This window comes from Nesoenas mayeri (genome assembly GCF_963082525.1).
Source record: "Nesoenas mayeri genome assembly, chromosome: 6".
NCBI classification, from domain to species: domain Eukaryota; kingdom Metazoa; phylum Chordata; class Aves; order Columbiformes; family Columbidae; genus Nesoenas; species Nesoenas mayeri.
This window is the reverse complement of record NC_137545.1, coordinates 6,960,997-6,986,209: the sequence shown is the minus strand read 5'-3', so window position 1 is coordinate 6,986,209 and position 25,213 is coordinate 6,960,997. Positions and strand designations below refer to the sequence as shown.

Here is a 25,213-nt window from a genome sequence, read left to right as displayed (position 1 = left end):
GCACTTATTTCGCCACTAAGCTTCTTACTTTACAAACGGCCTCCAAGTTTTAAAAGGCATTAATTATGTCAATACAGTCTTCTGCAAAAATAAAATAAAATAAAAATTAGCTTATTGTTTCAAAGAAGAGTTCTAATACTCTATCGTAAGGACATGTAACCGAAATTCACAGACTGAAATGCAATCGTCTATTCTTTGTGTTCAAATTCCCCTCCTACCCCGAAACTCATTTACTTTAGTCACTGATCAAGTCTCCACACACTCTATTACAACTGGAGAGTCAGAGGTGGGAGAAAAAGCCATCCATCTGCAGCAAAATTAATAGCAAAACTTTGAGAGAGAGCATGCATGCCTTAGCAAGACCAAAGCATGAGCTATTACATGACAAATGTGTTGATAAATGTTCAGCCCTGCAAGCACAAAATAACTTTGGTGTGGCTAATAAGCATCCTTTATAGCCCTCTACCATAATTTCGTGGCAGACGAGGTAGTTTTCATAGTTGACCCTTGAAAGCAGATTTGTTTTTGTAATTAACATGATATCCAGGGATTTTCCTTTCCACATCTTTCTCCTCTCAGTTCTCTCCCCTCTAGCACGGGAAGATTTCCTTGCCCCAAGTTACCATCATAATCAACAACTACTGGCTGAGACCTCATGACCCACTGCATAAATTCACATAAAATTATTCGCGTTTGGCACATTTCTGCTGGTGAATAACAACAACCTTTTTGTCTCCAAGACAAAGGAGAGAAAGATTTAAAAACAGAACAAAGGCAGCCTAATAAGAATCCCACATTTCCTATTTTTATCCTAATCTGGTTAAACAGCCTCTACAAGCCGGAGAAATTCAACAAAGAGAAGTTGTTGCGGACTGTTGTCTTTGAGTACAGAATCAACACAGATGGAACAGCCTCTCAGTGGGACTTTTGATCATGGGCTCAGATCTGAGGTAACTTGTCTTGCCCATTAGATGTTTTTGTTTTAGTTTTTCACAGGGTTATCATACTCTCATGAAATTACAGCTAAATCCACACTAGATTCCAGGATCCCAACGCCAAGTCCAAACATAGTTGGGACTTCAGTCTTGTCCACATAGCAAGTCCACTCAGTGTAGTTACAATCACTATATAAAAAAAGAATCAAATAAAAGAGGCCAGAGGGAAAGACTTGAGCACTTCTTTTTTCTGCATGGAAAAGCAATGTACAGGCCACACTTAAAAACTGATGTCATTTTTAAAACGTAAAGCTATAAAGTCCTGTTAAAACTGATATTATGGAGCAACTTTTATGACAATGTCTTACTCCAATTGAGTTACATCTGTATGTATTTATATTTGAGAAATACGTGGACATGCATTTAGACCCCCTCCTGCTGGGAATTCTCAAATCTTGGTTTATTGAGTTAGCATGAACTCAGTTTCAGATCCCTTTGCTATACATAAACATTTGTGCGACTTCAGTGACAATCACCTCAAGACTTCTCTAGGAAAGCAAAACCCACGAGATGGCAAAAATCTGCGATCCCTACTTCTTATGTTACCCTCTTCATCCTTATGCAGTAGGGGAAGAGTTAATAATATGGAAGAAAAAAATCAGCAATATCATTATATTTTGAAAGATCTCTCCCATACTGTATTTAGGTTAAAAAGAGAGATACTTGGCCCATTTCCTGCTACAAACTTAGATTTATGTCAGAAGTAGTTTATTACTATTTATAAGAATGACTCAGTAGATGTTTTTAAAGAACTATGATGCCACAAACTGAAAACACTCCTGTATCTGTGCTCACATATTTCGCCAAAATTACCAAGTGTGGTACCACATAGCACAGATTGAGGCTATAGGGAGACACTACAGATTGCAATATCAACTCAAAGCGTGAATAATTCCTCAAGTTCCCCATATTTTACTCTGTCGGCTCTTCACATGGACTTGTATATCTTGCCTGCACACTCACGCTGGTTTGAAAAACCCAACGTCAATCTATTAACATCATTATAGTCATGCAGTCTTACCTTCGTTTAGCCCCAAATCCCAGAAGTAACCAGTTTTAAAATCATCATAATGATGGCTACATCATCAACGCAATTTTTTTTTTTAAACCAAGGAAGAATTTGACCATCTTTCTTTAATGCTATCAACCTGGAAGCTTGACAGTAAGGATTAAAAATGGCTTTTTCCTTCCCACTTGGTTATTGGAAAGGCTGTGAAAGGCAATCAGTCTTGTGAAGCCACACTTCACCGTCTGCATAAAAATACCATGATTCCCAGTCCTCTCCCCAACCTAATTGAAAGTGTGTAATATCACACAGCTGGGGAAAAATAACCCATAAACATATGCAATGTATCATGCTATCATACAAAACCTGTTACTAATAGGCGCTTGATGATCAGCAGGATCAAAAGGGATCTGAAAACAGAGATTATTTTTGCTGCAGGGTAAGAACTTTTCCTGATTGAAAGAAAGAAAAACACTCACTCAGCAGTGCAGGAATTGGACTCAAGTCAGTTCATTCATTCTGTTTGTGAAATATGGACTTTTCTTTAATGATTTCTGTTTGACTGCTGCCTTGCTCAGATGCTTTGGGGGGTACTGTGGCTGCAAATCATGGGTTTGGTTCAGAGGAAATCCATCAGTAAATGCCCCGGGCTCCCCCGCACCAAGCTCTCACTGTTTGTAATGCCAGGTGGCAATATTACCTGTCACCAGGAGTCTGGGGGTAGTGCTGCTTGTTTATTTTTGCATACAGTCCTTCCAGGTGCTCCCTCTCCATCGGTGTTGAAGGAGAATCACGAGGATATACAAAGGTTTCTGCTGCTGCTGGTGATGATGGCCTGTAGATGCTTGTTGCTGGATAAGCGTCTCGGAAGTGGTTTACTCTGGCGTAATTTGGATCCACCTCGTCATCATCCATGTCAGGTCCTCCAGGACCAGTAGAATAATCACTCAGACCTCTCAGTTGCTTTTGCCGTAACTCTTGATGCTTTGCACCGATCCTGACAATGAAAAAGAAAGAACAAATGCGCAGTTGGATCTGCTTCAACAGCAACCACAGACGCTGATTCATCACACAAATGTGGAGCACCAACCCTGAACCCAGCAGTTTAAATCTTTCGGTACACTGTGAAACCAGTGCCAGATAAAACAAAATGGTGCATGTGGTGATTTTGTTCTTTAGCTCTGGCAATCCCCTTTGTAACCAAGGCTGCTCATCATCCTGGTTAAAAAAATTAATGCTGAATATAGTGTGGCTTCTCATGAGTGTATATGCATGAACACATACAGTTTTAGTTCTACACCTACTCCCCACTTTGCAGTTAATACACCTAACCCAAATCTGAAACTTTTAATCTAAATTAGCCGGTAAAATTGTTAGTGCCCCTTGGTCACTTGACTCACTTAGATTCTCCTAAATACATTAACTTGTGAAAAGTGGATTAAACCTGAACATAAATGGAGAGATGGCACAGTTGTCTCAAATCAAAGGCCCACAGTTAATTTGCTGAAGATTTAATTTTTTTTTTTTTTGAATTTTATTTTGGCTACATAAATGTGGAAATCATGCCTTATTATACAGGAGATTGGGACAAAGTAAAACAGCAAAGAAATTAATAGAAACCTGACAGAGATGAATTGGTACATGTAAGTGAATTAAAGACTATTACTGGCAGTACTCCACTGTGATAAAGCCTTAAGTGGTATTACAAAATGCTGCTGCTAATCAGGGCCATTGTGTAATCTCTTTGGAATAGTATAACATATTTCAGGTAAATTTCAAACTCAGCTGATATTCAATGATTCAACATTCACGCTGGAGGAAAAAAAAAACCTACAGCAAGGCTTTGTGAACACGCAACTTCTGTTAACTGCTCAAACACTCTTCAACACAGCGTAATTAAATGCAGTGAGATGGATCTGGCAGAATGCTGACCACGGTACATAATAAATAGCATACACAGAAAATAATGGAGCATGGAAGAAAAAACAAAGAATGGAAGACAGCTACAGAGGTGCAGTGTCAACCTTTGCTGCTGACTGCATTAGATGTACAGCAGTCGTGTAGAAAGAAAGGTATAATTTGTACCACAGGACAGTAATTAAAAGGGTCTACCGACTGCGTTACCCCAGTAAAGCACAAAGGCCTCAGGAGTCTGCATAGTGAAAAATGAAGATGTTCTTAAGAAAATGTTTAAGACATGGAGAAAACGGTTCCCTAAAGAAATAGATGAGCACACTGGGAGCTTGCAGTGCAACAGACAGAATTTACCAAGTGCAGAATGGGATTCATACGGTTTGTTTTATTTGAATTGTGTCATTAAAATAAATGCTAGTAGTTTTCAAATAATCCATAGCTAAAAACTTGCACAAGTAATTCTAATGAGAACAACATGCCTTTCTACACATACACTTGATGCATTAACACGTATCACGCGTGCTTTCCATTTACACCTCTCCATTAACCACACTGGGACCTATCTAGAGGTGATACTAGTTTTTAACAATTAAAATCTACTCACAGTTTCTAGAGAGATGAGCCTGCATATGACAGAGTCGTATAAGCTACAATCCACCTATATCCTTAACGCCTCTCAAGTTTCTACACTGAGGCTTCCTAAGAATTTCTCCTTTTTTCTTCCTGGAGCTTTTTTCCCTGTACAATCACCTTATGCACATACAACTTATTCTTTGTAAAACTAATGGTGACACTTATTCATAAAGCAATGGACAACAGCATGGGGAGAAAGTCAACACTGAGGAGCTGTATATGAAAACAGAAACTAAAAAGCAGCGGTCAGCAGGCATTTCTCTCTAAGCCACAAACCATTGCTAGCAAATGAGTAATAATTAGAGAGTAGATGAAAGTGTGCAGAGCCTTTATCCTCCAAGGGTTTGTAAATAAAGATAAAAGAGAGATTATGCAGCAGGGAGTGGTGGAGGAGCCACTCTGATGGGGTCTTTGAGTGAAACATCACATTAGCTGTTCACATAAAGGAATTTGGGGCAAAGTTAGCACTTGGTCCACTCATGTAAAACAGCTTTTTCAGGTAACTCACTGTCCAAGAACACTGGTCGTACTAGAAGGACGGGGCGGACTTCCACTGCAAGTAAGGCCTCGCACATCAATGACGCAGGGAGGGAGGCCTAGCCTGCTGGTTTCCATCTTTTATACATACAGGCACTTCAAGAGAAACCTTCCTGCCGAAGGATTAATAATTTATATGTCCCACATGGGATTATGTCAGAAATGTAAAATCGAAGGCATTATCTTTGTTTAAAAAAAATAAAATAAAATAAAAAACCACAGAAGTAACTGCTAGGTCTTGTATGCAGTAACAGTTTGGTAGAAGTTGTTGCCTCCGATTATGCTGCTCTTCTTCTACTAAAATGCAGAAAGCACTTTGAGATTGTTGCTGTCTTCCAGATTAATTCCCAAAAATCACTGAATGTTATTTAAAACCTGGGCAACTGTAGAGGGCTTCACCCTTGATTAGTGACCAAAAGCCGAAACACAGACTTCAGTGCAAGAATGTACCACATGCAGTACAAGTCTCATGGTGCCAAGAGGTCCATGTGGGATGATACCAGCAGAAAAATGAGAGGACACGGTCCCGAGAAGAGTCACAGCAGTTTGTCAGGAAATGATGAGCCATAATGCTCTTTGGATCAGTACATCCCGTGTCCCATAGGTATTTCAGACTTACTTGAAAGCAAGAGAAGTGCAGCACAGCAGCATCACGTGAATCTCGCTTTCATGTCTGACAGGGAGAGTAATTTGTCCTGCTATCAATTCTGGTATGTTCTGCACAACAAAAGCTGGAATTAGGTCACCACAATTTTCTTTTGTTCCTGTGAATAAGCCTAGCTTCTTCAGCTTCTCCTTCTGAATGCAATCTTCAATTGCTGCCACTATTATAAGTCAAACCTGCTCAAGAACAATTATTTGCCTTCTATATTATACAGACCAGTCAATACCAGGTTATGTGAAATTCTTCATGATCAATGTTTCATCTTTTCAATATGGCTATTATAATTGCATTAATATTTCTTGCTTCCTTTTTACTTTTCCACACAAATCTATAACATTTGCCCAGTGATCTCCATTTCAATCCAAATGTTCAAATATAGGGGAACAAACTATCAGATGGCTGTTTTTTCTTTTTATTTACCTGGCCTTCCATTGTCTTCTGTTTCTCGCCTTTGAAGTTGCTGCACATCTTTGTGAAGTTTTAAATATCCTCACTGTATTTAAGCATCACGTTTTCCCCCAGTTTTAAAGCAATCTTCTCTACAGCACATCACAGTAGGTGCCCAGGAATTCTTCACTGAGGTACAATAAATGAATATGCTGTTCCTTCCTTCCCTCCCATAGTGTTCTGCCCACCTTGCTAAACAGGCTCCTTCTATATCCCAGTCCAGTTGTTCACCATTTCTGCACATCCTTCTGCATTTCTCCCTATCCGAAACAGCAGTATCTTCACTCCTTAACACACAAAAAGATATCTTTTGAACCAACACAACTATCACAGCAACCGGCTTACAGTTATTACGAATAAACAATCGCTACAAGAGAGCCCCAACCTCACAGCACAGGATGGGGCTGGTTAAACAACTGGTGCAAATTTGCGACAAAAGATAAAATGTCACTCAGCACCATGATGCTGGCAGTAAAACCAGAGATGAGGAGAGGCACAGGTCACCAGCTGAACAATTTAGTGTAGCACTAAAGTTTCTACAAACTTCCTGGTGAGGGAAAGGGAAAAGAAAAACCCACACAGAATGAAGGGAAGTTAGATATATTTCCTTTTGGGTATCCCATATCAATCCTCCTTGCTCTCTTCCGCCACCTGAACACCATGTTCTCCAGTTAAATCACTGCAGGACAACTACATAAACTTCCCTTAGCTGTGTTTCTGTAAAACCACAAACCTTGCACACAAGGAGCCAGAGGACAGCAACAGAAGTGCTCTATTGAGCAATGTTCTTCATTTTCTCTCTGGGACCCATCTTTTTCTCAATAGCATCCAAATGCATACCCTATGCTAGTCTTTTGCTGCTTTCAAGACCCACTAGCTACCACTAGAACCTTTCTCAACAGCAAAGAATTTATGCAAATAATAGTTTGATAAAATACATAACCTCAGTAGAACTATAAGTAACATTTCCAAAACATGTTGCACCTTATTTGTCAAAGTCAAATGGAGACAGGATTCTATATGCCTAATATATTTGTGGAAGTGGGACATGGTATTTTGAAAACACTTCTCTACACCTCACTTACTGCTCAGTAGCATACCCTTAGAGCTATAAATCACGGAAACACTCTCATTTATCCTTAAAACAATCTTCCTACGTGACATACCCACACAAGTCATGTATGGTGATTCCTCATGTACTAACACATGGAAAGATGCATAAGCCTAAAGAGCAGCAGCCACAAAAGGGTTAAGAGCCCAAACAGCTCCTTCCAGCTGCAGCTCAGACACAGGATTGAGTTACTGTGGCTTAACAAGTTATTGTGTTTCTGCTGAGCTACTGTCAATGACCACATATGTATTCGCCGCCTGTGACAAACACAATGTAAAACGCTTGAGCCTGACACCACTCACAGAGACACTGACAGGCAAAACCTGGCTTAAAAGAGTGCAGCACACGCCAGGCTGCAGGATGGGATGGGGACCGCATCAAGAACACTCCAGAAGAGCTGAGCAGAAGTGACTTTTGGAGCTTTTGGGAGTGAGAGCTAGGAAAAGCCGTAAGAGATACTCCTCAACCAGGCAGAAGCTGCGTGGGTGGCTGGGTTGCGAGCAGGCAGCAAGAAAATGCTGAACCTTCTAAAACCAGTGCTCTGCACCCCTGTGAAGATTAAAATGCAGGACTTAATCTTACCAGCACAGTAGCTCAAAGAAGGTCACAGTCACTAAAAGCCATGGAACCAACACACTGCCTTCAACTGGGATCACACAGCAAGATACTGGATGCAGCCCAACCTGCGGTTCTGGAGGTCCAACTCCAGCCCCAGCCCAAAAGAACAGTTTTGGACGGGGAGAACTGACCAAAACAGACCCACAAGAAGAAGCATAGCCTTTCCTGAGGTGTCTGAATTCCTCCCTTGCACTCCTCATGAGCTCCAGGTCATCCTGTTTCTTCTGACTTTCCAGGGAAAAGTATAAAAATGACGCAACATTTTTTTATTTACTGTGCCCTGACTATGTGCTTAGTACTGAGCAGAGCACAAAGAACAACATGCTTCGAGCCCCAAGGTGCCGACCTAAGTAGTTGAACACAGGGCAGAAAATGCATTTGCTGACCAAAACAGTGTATTTCACAAAGAGACCTTGTTTTATATTTCAGACGAATACAGCGATGTTTCTTGTAGGTGGATTAAAAGCAATAGACTTTGTGGAAGCGTGAACAGGTACATGAATGAGCAAGATGCTGGCTAAGTCAATGAAAGATTTTCCCAGGGGAGAGGGATGAGTAACAAGCAAACACAAAATGTGTAACAGAAACAGGGCCACGGGTCTTTTAGGATAATTTCCATTCTGTTCACAATAAGAGGAGCACAACAAGAGCAGCTAAGCAAGTGTGTGTACACTCAGTTTGAGCTATACCAAAACTCTGAAAAAGGACTTGATCCTTTAAAAGTCTTTTGAGATCATTGAGATGCTAAATATTCTTCCACTCATTTGGTTGTTCCCTGTGCAGAATAAAAGCTGCTGCAGTGCTCTTTTCCCCCCATTCATGTGACTCTCCCCAAGATCTACATGCCACAACGATTACTCAATTTACATCTGATTTAGTGTCTTAATACTTCAACTGTGATTTTACATAACATTTCTGCCTTTGTCTCTCATTTACCTAATTCATACATATATTGAGTAACGGCTTGTCTAGAGGAAAGCAGCCTATTTCTGCAGGAGGTCATTTAGATTTCCATTGGGTTTAATGTTTTAATTCCTTTCTAGCTGCTAGCAAAATATATTTTGGTAACTAAAATCTTGTATTTTCATTCATTTGCATAATAGTGGACTGAATACATCCTGCCTTCAGATATTCATAAGCCATAATCACTAATGGGAATGGATACATTTCACTTGAATATCTGAGGAGATAATTTCAGTTCAGTGCTTTTGATTTTTTTTAATTTCATAATCGTTCTTCAGACAGGCATGGTCTATAATGAGATTAACAATCTTATTCGAACCTGCATCTTTTATCAGGAAAAGACTAGTTTCTGTTTTTTCAACCATCACCTAGGAAGAGTCTAGAGGCAGGCAAGTCTCACAGCCAAAAAAAGAAAGACAAAATAAAGAGAATAATCCACCTCTTGCCAGGAAATTGAGGACATCTGATACAGACTCATCAAGACTCAAACAATAACTAATTTACTATTATCTTTCAGGGTGTTCTACTGGAGGTATATTTGTCGAAAACATCTTCCCCATGAGCTGTGCAAGTGTTTCTTCATTCCAGCTCATTCTATTGTGCTGGATTTGAACATCTTCTCCCCCATAATTAGTATCTGTAATTGTAAACAAGAACAGAAACTGTCTCGGAAATAAAAAAGAGGCAAGCCACAAATTCAAGAGAATAAGAGACTGTAACTCGGGCTAAACAAGACAGATCTTACAACAGCATTAACTGGCCCAGTAATAAAAACTACCAGGGCTAAGCAGAAAGTATCACCTGTTGCAGATAACTATCCCATAGTGCCATAACGCTGAACTGACCAAATAAACTGCCTTTGCAGTGATATAAGTGAAGAAACGGCGGAAAGAAAAACCTAAGAAAGAGACAGAGCTACACTCACCTTAAAATTGAAGGTTATGACAAACTGAAGATGAAACATAGCCCTTTCATACCACAAAACAAGGAGCGTGAGCTTGGGATAGACAAGACTGAGCTCTTAACGTTTTCCCATTTATTTCAGAGGTGACAGGGAGTGATTACCAACTTACTGCCCTCTAAAGAAAACCTTGGCTCTAATGAGGTCAGTGCATTTTCCCCCACCCTGTGAACTTCAATGAGAACAGGATTTTACCTTTGCTGTTAAATCTGAGGAAGTTTTTATTTTTCTCTTTTGTCCACATTAGTTGCACAGTGGGTGGAATGCAGCAGATTACAAAACTCCAGCTCTCAGAAAAAACAACTATGGTATATACTGCATTTTTGCTAACATTGGCTCATTCTAGAACAAATAATCACAAAAAGAGAAACAAAATAACAGAACACTCCTAGAAAGCTAGATTTAACTTTGCTTCTATTGTAGTCATTAGGAACTTAATGTCAGGAATGGAAACAATACCAATGGCAGTCAAAGCCACAGATTCACCTCTCCAACTAAGCCAACAAGCTAATTATTTCAGAGAAGTTCATCAGAAAACCGTGAACAAGTATAAAGTAACTGCAGTACACCTGCACAAAAACCATGGGGAGACAGAAACACCAGCCTATGAACTTATTCACTGCCACTAACATCTCTGTTCAAGAACAGGAACAGTCTCCATCCATCTGGGATCCACAGGCTGTTTTTAATTAGCAGCCCTGGATTAGAAAGCAAAACCCAACTTTAATTGCGCAGGCAAAGCTCTAAGACTTTCAGGTACTTTGGTTTCAGATCACTATGGAGAATTACAGATACAAACTGATTTCCCGCCTGTCTATCTTCATGAGCTGTACTCTCATTTTTATCCTATAGGTAAAGGGGTCTGAGAACAGAATTCCGAGCTGTGGCACCACTTCGAAGTGCATGCCCAAGATTTATGATAGACTGTCATAAATCACATATGGAAGGGCAAGGAATGGAGTGCAGTTTCCAAGTCATTCTTATGCCCTTATTGATTTTGGGGTAGGGAAGAGCTAATCTACACTTACTACTGTGAAGAAATCCCTAGGCCAGATTAATCTGTCTCCTAGAAAGCACTCTATTTCCAGGTGGGCTAGTACACTGGGCCAGTTTCACTTTATTAGTTTGGCCTGTAAAAGTTTCTAGCAGCAGTATTTCTGTTTTACAATGTCATTTAAAAAAAACCCCTTTAAGTAATAAAACTCTGACGTGTACAGAACAGAACCACACACTGGCCCAGGCCATTGCCCCTGAGCTGTTCTTACTTTTCAGGTGGGCAGGGGGTACAGGTTGTGAAAACCGGTCTACAGAGCACCGCGAAATCAGTGTCTCAGTGAAGGGCAAACCGAGGATGCTAAATGGCCTGGATGAGAATTTGGGTGTTTAAATTTAGATGGCACAGCTAAGACACCTGGAAGGCGCTACTTCCATCCATCTCTGATACCAGGAATAGCACTGATAGTTAAACCAAAAGATCAATTCCATGTGGCATTCTGTTATCCTCAGTTATTAATGTTCTTAAGCTAGGACAACCTGGGATTAACTCTCAGCCTAATGTTGTCTTAAAAATGTCCTCCAGCCACAGGAAGCAACTAAAAAATGGCTATTCGGTTCTAAATGCCACACCACAACCTGTGAAAGGCAGGTGAGAGCTGCCTACCTCAGCTCCTCATGACCGAACACCAACCTCTCAACGTTGGTGGGATGCTTTTATTACATGTCCTGCTATGCAGAGCAGCAGTAGGTCTAAAATGAGAATCATTCAGAATCAACGGGTTGGGATTAATCTGTCCTTCTGTCCAGTGCAAGTGCTGCCACAGTAATAAACAGAAATCTGATAACTTCATACTGTCAGCACAAAATGAAACTCTGACCTTGACCTGTGCAACATCATCCAGTAATTTTTTCATAACTTCAACATACCATACTACACGGCTATGATCTAATAAGAATCTAAAAGTAATTAACTGGAATTTTTGAAAACTGAAGCCTTAATCAAATATGTATTCTTATCAGAGTTGCAAGCCAGCAATAAATTGGGACATTTAAAAAACTGGGATCCAATCCAATCCGTGATCTGATCAGGGTTCAATGGTTATAATAAATTGGGAGTATTAAAACTGGGATCACATCCAACACTTTATTTTGTCTAAACTACAGGACCTAGCTGTGCTGCGAAGTCAGGAATACACAATGAACAGATATACCATGTTGGATTAACCCTTAATAAATGATGATGCACAAGCTCAGGAGTCCCAAAAACATGTGGTTTAGCACAGAGCTTAATGGTGAGAAGAGCAATTACCAACATTTTATCAGAGATCAATATGAACTATGAACAGCCATAATAATGCTTCAGACTTGGTAAGTGGAAAGATAACACAGGCACAAAAGCTAAGACGGGGTTGGTAACAACGTACGTGTGTATGAGCTCGCTCTAAGATGTACTGTGCATTTAAAAATCATACTTGGATTTTTGTAACAGCCTGAGTTTCAACTTTCGATTCAAAACAATTTGGCTTTTCTACCATACTAACATGCACGCAGCTATTCTTGTTTTTGTTTTGATTTCCAGTAACATACAAATTGTTTGTAATTAAATATAATGAAACAAATTCTGACAGAAATGGAATGGAGTTTCAGTCACAAGTATTTTCTTATATATAAGTGGTCTCTAAATGTTTTTATTTCTGCAAGATACATTCCCTTCGTATAGGGACCCTGCAGCTGCAACATTAAACCTCTGTTTACCAAATATCAAAAACATATGTATTGATTTTTTAACTATGGGAACGGGCAACAAGCATCAGAGTTGATAAAGAGAGAAATGCTCTTCAGTTGCTGGAAGGTTTAGGAAAATTAAAGGAAATTCATTCTTTAATATAAAAACTGAAACCATTTCATTTTCCCCAAATTTGAGATTTACTGTAACCTAAGCATTCAGTTTATTTGGAAAGCCATGACCAGATCTTCTTCTGCTTCTCTAACACTCTACTCAAAAAGATAATACAAAATTCCGCATTCAACTCCAACGAGGACTACAAAACCAAGACACTTTTAACAAAACAACTAATTACTACTACCAACAAGTGCAGAGTATTACTTTTTACACAGAGTGCCTCCTTATTCACCAACTCATTTGCTACTTTTTAAAATCACCCCATTTCCAACAGGCGCTTCATTTTGTGAAATTTTACTCTAATGTCAAGGAAATGTTTGACTTTGCTTGAAGAAGAGACTTTGGTCTCAGCAGGAATATTGCAGTAAAATAATCCTAAACAAACAGGAAAAAGTAGTTTTCTTTCAATTCATAGTCACTTTATTTGCATTTGAAAGGCAAACAAATTATTATGTGTAAAACTCAAGTGCCTAATATATTTATCTAGTTTGTTCTACAATGGTTTTCGAACGTTAGAAAATTAAAAAGCAGCCCCAAATGAGTGGGGAAAAAGATGGAGGAAGGGAGGAAGAGAAATGTTGTTTTGATGGAAAGAAAGAAGAGGATCTCTTCCAGTGTTTAATAATGCAGTGAACATCTTGTTGTTAAAATGATAAATTCTTAGTAATTTATACAGAACACACTAAAAATACAGATTTGAGTCAGCTTGATCAAAATAAACCTCAGACAGCTTTTGCTTTTTCCTTTTATGGGCAGATTCTAGACCTTTGGAGCACATGCCTGATTACAGCCAAACTCTTTGAAGCATGAACAAAATGATGAGCTTATTTAAAATAGGGCCTCAGCCCAACAACCCACTTGACTTGTGTCAGGAAGGACAAACTACCACCAGCTAAGTCAGTCCTAAACTACCTGTGCCACGATGCTCTGACTTTCTCCAGCCGACTTCTAGTGAGGCTGCATTGCTGTGGCACATGGAAAGCTGAGGGAGGTGGGGAGAGAAGAAGAAAACAGTGAAATTTAGAGGTGCTGACTTAACATTTGATTTGACACAGATAAGGTTATTACTAAGGAAGGAATGCCCAACATTCTTAACCACTTGAAGCCTGCAGAAGGAGCAGTCATAAAGTGCTGGCTCTGAAAAGGAAGGAGAGGCCTGGGGCTGAGGCCTGGAACAAATGCCTAGCCTGACAGGGATCTTTTAGGAACCTGGACAAGCAGCTGCACTGCTTGCATCTCAGATTCAGGATGCTTTTTCCTGCCCCCACACCAGATTTGCTGTGTTCTACCTCAACTGTGAGTGCCTGGGGCCAGGCCCGAGCTTCCTGAGCAGCAACGAGCACAATGAGACCTTGATCTTGGTGGGGATTGCCGGGGAACAGAAGCAGTAAAACGATAATGTCAGCGTTTCAGCGCAGGATGTGGAGCTGCTTCGGAGAATGGAGAGTCACACTGCAAACTGAGAACAGGACAATGTGCAATAGAAATAGAAATCACTAAATTTATTTCCACGTTTTGAGGTTCAAATCTAAAACTTGGCAGCCCATAAAAGGGGTTGCCAGGCAAATCTATGCTGAGGACCAATGCGCAAGCAATCCAATCCTTTCGGGAAGCATCTGCACTACAGAGCGAGTGCTGTGTGTGCTCTGTCTGCACACGCCTACGAGCTCTAACACATTCTGGATGTGCCAGACTCGTTGCACATGCACTGTACAATTCCTTCCCTCTCTCTAAAGCAGCAAACCCAGCTTATTCTGAGCAGGACGGACTTACGCTCGTAAGATCTGATGTTTCCTGCCAGAGTCAACTGAGCTTCTATCGCACACCCAGTCCATATTATGAACACATCTGACATTTCTGCGCTTCTGCAGACCTTTTCAGAGTTTCTGGAAAAAGGCTGGAATTTTGTGAGATATTATTGTACCTATCCAATACTAGTCACAAAACGCTTTGCGAAACTCGGATAGGTGGCCTATTCCTGTAAACTGGAAATGCACTTCCTACCGAAAAATATTTCTCAGCTGAGATCTTGGAACAGTATTCCGTTTTCTGGAGAGCTGCCAAGTGCATATTGCATGCAAAACCAACATCCAAAACCAGGCGAGGCCCACAGCTGCTAAGATGCTGAAATGCACTTGATCATTAAGCCTGTCACACCCAGCCCAAAAATCAACCACTCTGACCTCCTTCACTAACATCCAACATCAACAGCTTGGTCTCTGAAAGAAACTGTTGGATGAAAAATCATAGTATCAGTTTGTACGACAGAACCTGAATTATTTAGATAGTCAGCATTTAAGAAAGCTGAAGTTAAAGCAAAAAAACCTGACATAAAATGGCAATTATTGAAGACCTGAACAAGAATTACTAATATAGCTAATCTTGGAAAAATAAAATTAGGTGTGTGTTTAAGTTAATTCTAAAGAGGTTAAATGTTAGAAAAGCAATTTGTATTTTCTTAAAGCTGTTAAATACAGGATTTGTTCACTGGTATCGGGGGACAAAACATGCTACATTTCTATAAACAGTTGCGTAGTCAGTTCCACTATTACATCCCCAGTAGTTTTAACATATCATTTAATTCTCAACGAGAACAGATTTGAAAATATGCCTGTGTTCTAGTAAGCTGCAGTGAAGCCTGGTTTTATAAATATGAGACCAAGTTATGCAGGATTGCAGCTAGTGAAGTCATAGAAGCAGAAGATCTATGGTGTGGATGTGCCGCAAGGTTTTCTTTGCCAACGTGTGCATTAAAATCTTGGACTTGAATCACTTTACAGAATTACTAAATCTTGGGTCAGAGCTCTAAGACTTGTCTTCACTGTCTTACTGAGCATCATCACCAGATGAACAGCCAACAACTAAGCCAAAGAACTGAATTACCTTCAATCAGGTAATGCTTCCTTCTGCTGATATTAATCCATTTCCCAAACAGTTCTTACCCATATTTGAGAACCAGTTTCCTTATCTCATTTTTTCACTAGGAAAGATAAAGTCCCTTCTGTTTTATGATCAACTCGAGAAGGGTTCAATAGTCAGCCTGTAAATAGTCTTATGTGGGCAAACACATACAGCCGTGCTCTTGCTTTCATTTACACAGCTGAAGCAAACCGCTTGTTTTTACAGTATGTTTTGCATTGCTTTGATGATAATGTAGGGAATATTTCTTCGCTCCTCTTCTGTTTTTTTATTTTTTAATTTTAATCCCTCAAACATAGATGATTGTACTACCTGATAGAAAAGTGTGATATTTCTGTTCTTGTGTATTATAGAAGAATCAAATAAGTGAGTTAAAAATATCATATTGGTTCATCCAATTCTCAACACACCTGCTGTTCTCCATTTCAGTTGCAAACTATTCCAGGTCAAAACTGAAATCATTACTAGAGAAACCAGAACGATGAAGACATTGAGCTGCCAGTTTCTAATGCAACCTTACCAAGTTACTGTCAATCACTGACTGTAATTTAAAAAAAAGCACACAACACTAAAGAAATATTAAGAACAATTATCTTGTGTCCAATTGGAATGCTAGACCTCTAGACAGAATGGTTCATGTCTTGCAGCCTGCCAAACATTTCAGTAAATGACACTGGCCCTTTAACAGATGGGATACATGCTTCCTAGCTTGCCAGGATCCTAATAAAAGACACTGACTTCTTTAAAATGAAGGACACATACCTCTCAAATTGCCAGTATCCAAATTGGGAGTCAGCAGTTTAAAATAAAGGCACTCATCAGTCTGGCAAAATCAAGGACATGGCAGAGAAATTTTAAAACAAATGGTACAAAGTTTCTCCTAACCCAACTAAATACTTAAGCACTGGCTAAGCATATCCAGTAGCAGCACTGTAGCTGTAGCAGCTCCAGTGAAGGAGAGAGACCTCTGAAAACTCACCCCATGATGTGACAACCCGTATTATTGGAACTTGGAAAGTCTCACAGCAACTGCAGACACCTCTTGAGAGCCAGCAAGTACAGGCTCTTTAACTTTTCTGATAGCAGCCATCAGAGGGAAACAAATACCTCCTTCAACACACCATGAAGTGCATCTGGTTGAGCTGGGGAAGGGGAGAGAGGAGTTTGCTCAGCCTTGTCAGCACCTACAAAATATCCCCAGTTCCTCACGGGCAGACATGAGGGCACGTAGAGAACTATAAATTCTCTTTGTCTGGACAGATAACCAAGTTCCCAAGATTGGGCATGAAAAAGGAGCGTTTCATGAACAAGACAGAGAACTGGGCTTATTCACATCAGTGGTTCTTTTCATTTCAGCCACAGAACCTTACCTGAGAAGTATGGCAATTTTTTCATCTGATGAGCAAAGATGCTGCCACCAGTTACTCACCTTTCACGTTCATCTTTCATTTTCTCCAGCTCCTCCTCTTTAAGTATGCCTTGCTTTGCATTCCCCTTCTGATCCGTTTTCGCACTTTTATCTTCTTTTCTCTTTCCAAATCTGTTTAAGACATCAAGGAAGGAATCAGGAGAAAATAATTACTAGTAGAAAAAACAGTATTTATCTATCATAAACCATGGAAATTCTAGGCAATCAAAACGCTGTGGACTTTTATTACAATCACTCATGTATTTCCCACATTGCAAAATGGGCCATATACAATAGGAAAGACCAGCTACAAATTGATGTGGATCCTGTACTTTCTAAAGCTCAAAACAAAGCTTGAAAACCCCACCAAACCTGAGATGCAAGACACTGAAGGGCTGGACTATTAATAGAGCACAGTTTAAAGTTTTTCTTTCTGCCTAGTAATATACTATCATGTAATATTTATGCTGTGAGAGTCCCTCCAGAGACCCCCAATCAGTTTGGGGGTCCTGCTGTTCTGTACACTGTACAAATATGCATAACGTTAAGTCTGCTTTGCACAGCCTATAAAAGGTGACTGAGCTGGGGAGCTGCGTTTTATTTCTGATGGAGCTAGACGGAATACTGGGGTCAAGTATGTCAAATATGCTCATGAATTATGGGCTAAAAAAGTATAAAAAGCTTTCCTCCTCTTCCCCAGTTTGAAATACGCAGATCCACAAGCAAAGTAAACGATCAATCTGTGCCTTCCCATGCAAATTAATGTCTCCTTCCATGCATTACAGCAATGTAAAGGATAGTATTAATACGGGTTTCTTCATTAAATATACCACACTGCAAACCAACTAGTCTGACTCAAAACTGCAAACTCTTCTGTGGATGTCTGGAGCATTGCCGTCATGATCCTTCTTTTACCCTTTTTATTTCTCCTGTCAGCCCAAACTGCCTCATGTGGAATAGCTCAACTACTGTGCATATACTTAAGCTGTAAATCATTGACTTTAGGTTTCTCCTCTGACCAAAGCAGAAATCTTGCAAATACTCTGCCAGGCTTATACGTTAACAATCCATTTTTTTTGGTGAATTTAATAATTCTGAGCTTATGGTCAAACAAAGTTCTTAGGGACTCTGGTAGCAAGTTTTTCAGACAATAAGAACTTGGTTAGAAAGGGAATGATGGGCATGAGAGACAGACATGTAGCACTCGGTGCTTAGAAGACAGGCAAATACTATAGGAAATAATTGAGATGTTTTATCATGGTTCTGCCACAGACTGTGCTACGGAGTAGCAAGAGTCATATCTCAGCACATGGTTTTCTCTTTCTTCTTCTCATATGTGGCAATAGAAGCTGTCTTAGATTCTATGAGGTATCCTTTATTCAAATATATGTGTACCTCATCTACGAACAACCTCCAATTCTTTTTTTATGGTCCCCACTCATTTCAGCGCTTCTAGAAAGATTGCGGATGCTTTCCACGCTTTAGCTTTTCCTAAGTAGAAAGCAGCAAACCGATGCCACTGCTGCTTTCTGACTTGTAGCAGCCCCAGGAGACCGCGGAGCCACAAACCCCATCCCAGGGTGGTGGTCGGGAAACATGAGAGACAGACAGACGTACATAGATACAAATGAAAAGGGCTCACAGGTACGAGACGCCCCAAGTGAAAAAGAAAAACCAGATGAAACTCTGCATATATTGCTGTGCATAGAGGTGTGAGGCAGCCAAACAATGAACCACCTGGGGATGAGCAGGGGCAGCACCTGGAGCACCCCAGTTCTCCCCCCAGAGGCTGTATTAGCACTTCCATCTTGGTCATAATTCAGCTCCGGTACTTTGTTTATGCTCAGTCTGCCTGTTTTTCTCCTACAGTTTCAATTATGGGTTTGTGGAGCCTCATATTCGACTGTAGTACGTATTGATTTTGAAAACATTATTCTTGGGCATTTCGTATTGCTGCAGGGAGTTGAAGTTGGATATGTTGCTTACTCAAGAGAAATGTAAAAAAAAAATCTTTAACATACACCCCTTACAAGTTTAGGTATTATTTTTTGCTTACCAGGGAAATACATTTTAAATAAAATAAAGTGACAATTTCTATTGTAATAACTGCCAGCATGACAAGTCTGAGCAAAAAGAGCGCTGTTTGCTGATAGAGCTGCTCTTGCCACAAAACCGGCAAGTTCCAGTGTAATTATAAATTGGGAATAGTGAGTTTTCTTAACGAGAAAACTTTTTTTCCCCTATTTTTTGCTTCAGATGGGATTTGTGCAGGTTTACAATTTTTACCTGATACACTAAGTATACAGCACATAGCTCAAGGGTAGAGAAATGTTCAGATTGTTGGCCTCTTTTGCACGTTGTTACACCATAAAAATCCATTCTCTTTTATTATTATTGGAATGTTTTTCAGCTCAACAAGAATCTTGCGCAAACATTAAAAAATAAAAGCAGCGCAAATTTAACACTTAAGAAAAGCAATCTAGAGTAGCAAACATTAAACTACAAAAACAAAACCACCTCTAAAATTTATGGTCTGCTCGCTGATGTGTTCTAATTGCCACGGGCTTCTGACAATAAAATTAACTTGCACCCATTGTAATTTGCATGGGTTTGTGCACTACAGGCTTAATAGTAATTCTACTGCTTATAGGAAAAACAACAACAAAGTGAGAGCACTTGCTGCACAACCGGGTTTGATCCTGGTCTCATTGATATCACTGTGGGGCCCTCCACTGACTTCAACAAGGACAGGATAAAATCTATTGTCAAAATGGAATTAATCAAGTTTATATTAAAATTCTGTGAGAACTGAATGGCTTAAGGATTTGAAGTTTCCAGTTCTCCAGGGGACAAATAATTGGATTGTAGGAAAATCTGCCTTCCTTATTAATACCATTGACAGAAGAATAAAAACGTTAACGAAGAAATGTATGGCATGCATTTGCAAAAGGTCTGTTTTGCCATACTGTGCGTGGCAAAGTTCTCTTCAATTTAATACCTGTATTCTGAAAACCTTATGTAGCAAATCAAGAAATATAACTGGAAGACCTGAAAACAAAAGGGTTGGTTGCATCTTTTCATTCTACATCCATCTATAATCAATTTACATGAAATGAAGTCACTGGTAATCATAACAAGAATAAAGAAATAATTCTGTTTCTTCCTAGGCTGGTTGCCCCAGTTCTCTGATGATCCACTGTAATGCCTGGGAAGTACTGTTAAGTTAAAGCCCTAATAACCTTAGCATACTTTTCAGTTGAGAAAATTAATATTCCGACTAGTCAGAGTATAGTTCTCCCGTAAACAAAAGTATAAAGGGATTTTCTTTATGTGATCAGACCTCAGAGTGATTCATTCTTATGGGAAAAGCCCACATGCAACAGTTGCAAACGTGTTGTGCAAGAGCGAGGGACTATCCTGCTTCTATCAATTCCAAAGGAAAATACAGGTGCCCTGCAAACAACTAACATTTTCCCCCTTAGAGGCGTTAAATGAATGAAGTCTCTGAATACCTAATGTCTTATTTTTACAGTATTTATTACCATTCCATTGGCTGTAGCATTAAAGCATACGTATGCTTCTTGTCAAGACTTCCAAGGGATAAAATTAAAACCATTTTCTACAGACCTGCTCTGTTATACCTGGGATAAACATCTTCTATGCAAGACCTGAAGCTGTGGTCATGGCAACACTCTGTTTCCGTGTGGAGCCGTGAGCTTCCAGATCTCAAACGTGTTGATATTTGCTTCAAGGATTACCAAGCAGGTCGGTCTATAAAGCCCCAGACTTTGGAGCAGGAAAAACATCCGGTGGGTGGAACTGAATTCGGCAATTTGGATTTCTTAGTTAATTCTGTTGCCCTAGATCAGTAGGTGTCCCTGCAGCTAACAGGGTACGTAACCAGAGTCGCAAACATCTGCAGGGAAATAATCCAAAAGGGCACAGAACGTGCTCAAGCGAGACACAAAGCCTAACTATGCCGTAAAATCTTGACATCTCCAGAAATGATCTGCAAAAAACCCAGAGTGATTTGTAAAGTACATATAACAAAAGCTCTGGCTCCTAGTCATTTCACAGCAAATGGGGAAAAATGCCGAGATTATTAAAGCAGCTCTCTTATGAAAGACTAGAAATAACCCTCAAAATTAAATTTAAATGTGAGTAAGAATGAATGAACGAGCAAGAAAGATAAAGATACTAATAAGGTATGATTTTCAGGTCCACACAGGGACTATAAAAGCCTTATTAACTGCCACTACCACCTTGTGTTTTAAGTTATTTTATCACTCAGCTTTACAGCAGAAGAAATACTCTAGAAGCAGCGCTGTACTTTGATTAATTACTTTCATACATACACTTTTACGGAGTATTAAACATTGCCATAAAGATCCTTAGTGAATCAGACTTGTTGGTGATTACAGGCCAGGCTCATTTTACATTTATGTTAATAGCAGCATTAATGAAATAAATCTTGTACATTTTTAGTGGCTCTCTAACTACCTAAAAGGTTTGTTATTAAATGTTTACTTATTGGACAGAAGTACGCCGTTGAGTATTACACTAATGGGATCGGGAGCTCTGCAACAGCTGAAAAAGCTACAGAAAGCAGAGAACATATTTCGGCACGACATGTTTTGCCATTTTGAGAACGAAGTGCACACGGCAGGGCCTGGGCGACGCCGCTCAAATCTTTACCTATAGTCAAGGTGAAAATAACTCCAGGACATGAGATAAACTTTGGGTAAAAGGGCAGCTCTGCACACTTAATGTGAATTTTATAATTCCTGGGAAATACAAGTTTAGAGAACAGGTAAACTCCCGAAAAAGTTCCTCTTGTTGGCGTGTTTCTCAGCTTTCCTACACCGTTTAAGACACCTGTCCGAGGAAGGCTGCGATATGCAAGACGGTTATTGCATTATTGCCAATATTTTCACCTAGGCTCCTTCATCAGGTCATTGCATAAATATTTAATGGTATGGACAAGAGGATTCATCCTTGTGAGGCTCCCAAGCCCTTAAAGAAAACAGCTGTTATAATTCCTTGAATGGAAATTAGACGACTTTCCTTAAACCATTAGAAATATCCAGCATATAAACTCCTAAGGCAGGAAATCCCAAATACCAAAGGGAAAAACGACCTTACCTCTGATTTACTGTATCAATGAAGGCATGTGACTCTTTGTTAAAAATGTGCCGTGCTACAATTATTATTTGTATTTCACAACTGTAGCTAAACTTCATGGATGCGAAAATCCTCTTATTTAGCCACCTTCAAATTATTTTGGGAGATAATCCACATTATTTTAATGCTACGACTGGAGTTAAGCTGGTTATGGTCAGCAGGAATAAGGTGGTTATGTAGAAAATGCACATATAAAGAAACCCATATTATTAACACCAATATATGTTGCTCCTGTTATGTCTACATGAAGTGAACAAGTACCTTTTTTGTATTTTGCTTTTAAAGTTTACTGTATCAGGCTGCTGGAGTTAAGACTAAAATGACTGAGCTTCCAGATGCAGCCTAATGGGAGAAAAACTTATCTTTTTAACAACTCTGATTAAACACAACCTCCCCCCACCTGTTTATTTCTTTGATGCCCAAATTAGCATCTTTTCTGCAGCATGCTGAATTAATTAGTACAGTGACAAAGAATTAGTCCAGATAAGATCAAAGCTGAAACCATATTTATCTGGAATTTGAAATTAAGAGCAGAGAGTATTAACCCTCAGCACTTCAAGGCGCTTTCCACATGGCACACTTAGTAAGCCTTCCATGAGTTCATTCAAAATAAATCAACAGTGTGGTTTTTTTCTTCCCCACTGAAGTTTTGCTAAAAGGGGAATAAATTCACCATGAACGGGGAACTGCCTTTAATGCAGACCCTGTACATGCTACTCATTATGTAACTTGTAGGCATCAGTAGAACAAAGCAAACAAAGCTGAGAAAAGACAGTTAATCACATTTGTATTAATGCCTGGATCATCACACTGTTCACAGACTTAAGGGCTAATGAGAGAATTCCCAGCACCAAAGCTGAGAAGCCGCTTGCGGTAACACCTCACAGGTAAATAATCTATAATCTTCAATGGAGAGGGAAACGAAATGTCAAACAGAAGCCCTAAATTACACAGTGAAGTTTACTCGGAGAGTATCAGCCATGTGGACGGCAATAAAAGAAAATCTTTGCTGCTGGTGTCATTGTCTTGGATATTATCTGTGTTTCGCTACCAGATAAAAGACTGGAGGCTGTTTATTATGTGAAATGTGAGTTCCTCTTCTGCCTAGAAACTGCAGAACAAAGGCGATCTAAATAACCACCCCAAAATCTTTTCACCCATCACCTTCCCTATGCCCTGCATCCTTCTTTTTTAAATGTGGAAATTGTTCTTAATTTAGATAGAAGTGAGTTACTGGAACTCATCCTGGTAATCAGGCATGAGGAAATCCTCACCAGTGGGGCAGTTCTGCCCTTCTCTACCATGTATCAAATCTTGGTTCCACAGCATCGGAAACGACCCAAGGCAAAAAACAAAGAACGTGAGGGTATCATAAGACTTGGGCCTCCTGAGTTTGGTTGCTGCAAACTCACAAAGTCCATCTACTGAACTGACAGAGTGGAATAACTCTCCTTGGCTACTATGTGAATACAGGCAACATAAGGCAGCTACAAAGGGTCATCCTTCATATTTCACGGAACTTATTTTTAGAAAACATGCTGAGGTGTTCTTGAGTGTTGGAGATGGTGTTTATGAAGAGGGGTCACCACTATTATTATCTGACTAGGAAAATCATGCTGCTGAATGGCAGCTATTCATCTGTTTCCATGAAATGATGCTTCAATCATCCGATCGCCATGTTGCTGCCCTTTTGGTCCCCAGTACGAGAATTCTGCATCCCACATCACATACGTCAAGCAATAAGAAGCCGCAGCAATAGCGCACAGCTGTGATATACAGCTTGAGCAGAAGAAGGAAAAAATTGATTTATGGTCTGTGTAGTGTAACAAGCCCTGCCTGCTTGTCCACCAGACTGTGGAATTACCCTCCACCCACATAAGGAATTATTCCCATATATTATTATTTTTCCCTGTTTTCATACATCAGCCATGGCTTGGGCATGGTAACTCCATATTCAAAGCAAAGGAAAAGTACCAGAGTATTAAGCCCCCAAACCCTTCTTTCTTAATTCCCATTTCATAGTCACCCATTTTCTCATCTCTCCACTAAAAGAATGGGCGAAGCAGGCAGTGTGTCACTTGTGTGTCTCTTTTCCCTACTACTAACCACACAACCCCAGAATTCACTGAAGTATCAACTACATATGTATGGATACGTATGTATTATGCATGTTTATAACAAGAAGGACTTTTGATTCTTTTCTTATCTCATAACTCTCATGGTATTTGGTGGCTTTCTTAGCATTTCAGCTACTGAGGCACTCGTGCTACAAAAATTGTGCTCAGCCCTCTTGGCTACGGAAAAACAATGTGTGACTGTGACATTATCAGCACCGCAGATAAAAATCTCATGAGGCAAATTAAATACATTTGCAAAAAATTTAAAAAACCAAACTCAAACCTGAAAACCTGCTCCATTTGCACTCAGAGTCATGATATTTCAAGGCGTCAGACTTGCTAATCCCCTCACCACTACAATACTCACCTTCTCAACCAAACCGTGTGCCTTCCTCCCCTTATGTGCCACAGTGGGAATGTGTTGGGGCTGATCTGACTTTCATGAAGTGGAACCACTCATGGCAGGTTCCAACGAGACCGCCAGGAAAAACACGACCCTTGAAAAACAGCAGAAATACAGGGGACTCCCCTACGTTTTACTGAGAAAACAACCCTCACGAAACCTCCATTCTCCACGGGAATATAATGACTCTCTAACCATCAATTAGTGTTGAGCATATATCATCATGTGCATTTGACAAATGAAGAAACTGAGGCAGAGAGGGTAAAAATGACATGCCCAGTTTAAAAGGCTGTATTTTCTTTTTTTCAATAATGGAAGGGATTACATGCCAACATTTATGTTCCAAACAGTCTTCTTAAACCTTGTTGAGGATATTTTTCTGAATGTTAAAAGGAAATAGTCAGATTTATGATTAAGCACTGCTTCACTGAGCAAGT

At 39.8% G+C, this 25,213-nt stretch overlaps 1 protein-coding gene across 1 annotated transcript in view; it reads right to left on the bottom strand.

The window, feature by feature from the left end:
• PARD3B (par-3 family cell polarity regulator beta) overlaps nt 1-25,213 on the bottom strand; it is a gene marked incomplete at both ends in the record, with an annotated part of 357,354 nt that overhangs the window by 70,702 nt on the left and 261,439 nt on the right. Inside the window, 2 exons of the mRNA XM_080346605.1 lie at nt 2,702-2,998; nt 17,097-17,207. Of these exons, the coding sequence (XP_080202731.1) occupies nt 2,702-2,998; nt 17,097-17,207 (408 nt within the window). The remainder of the gene's footprint in view (nt 1-2,701; nt 2,999-17,096; nt 17,208-25,213) is intronic.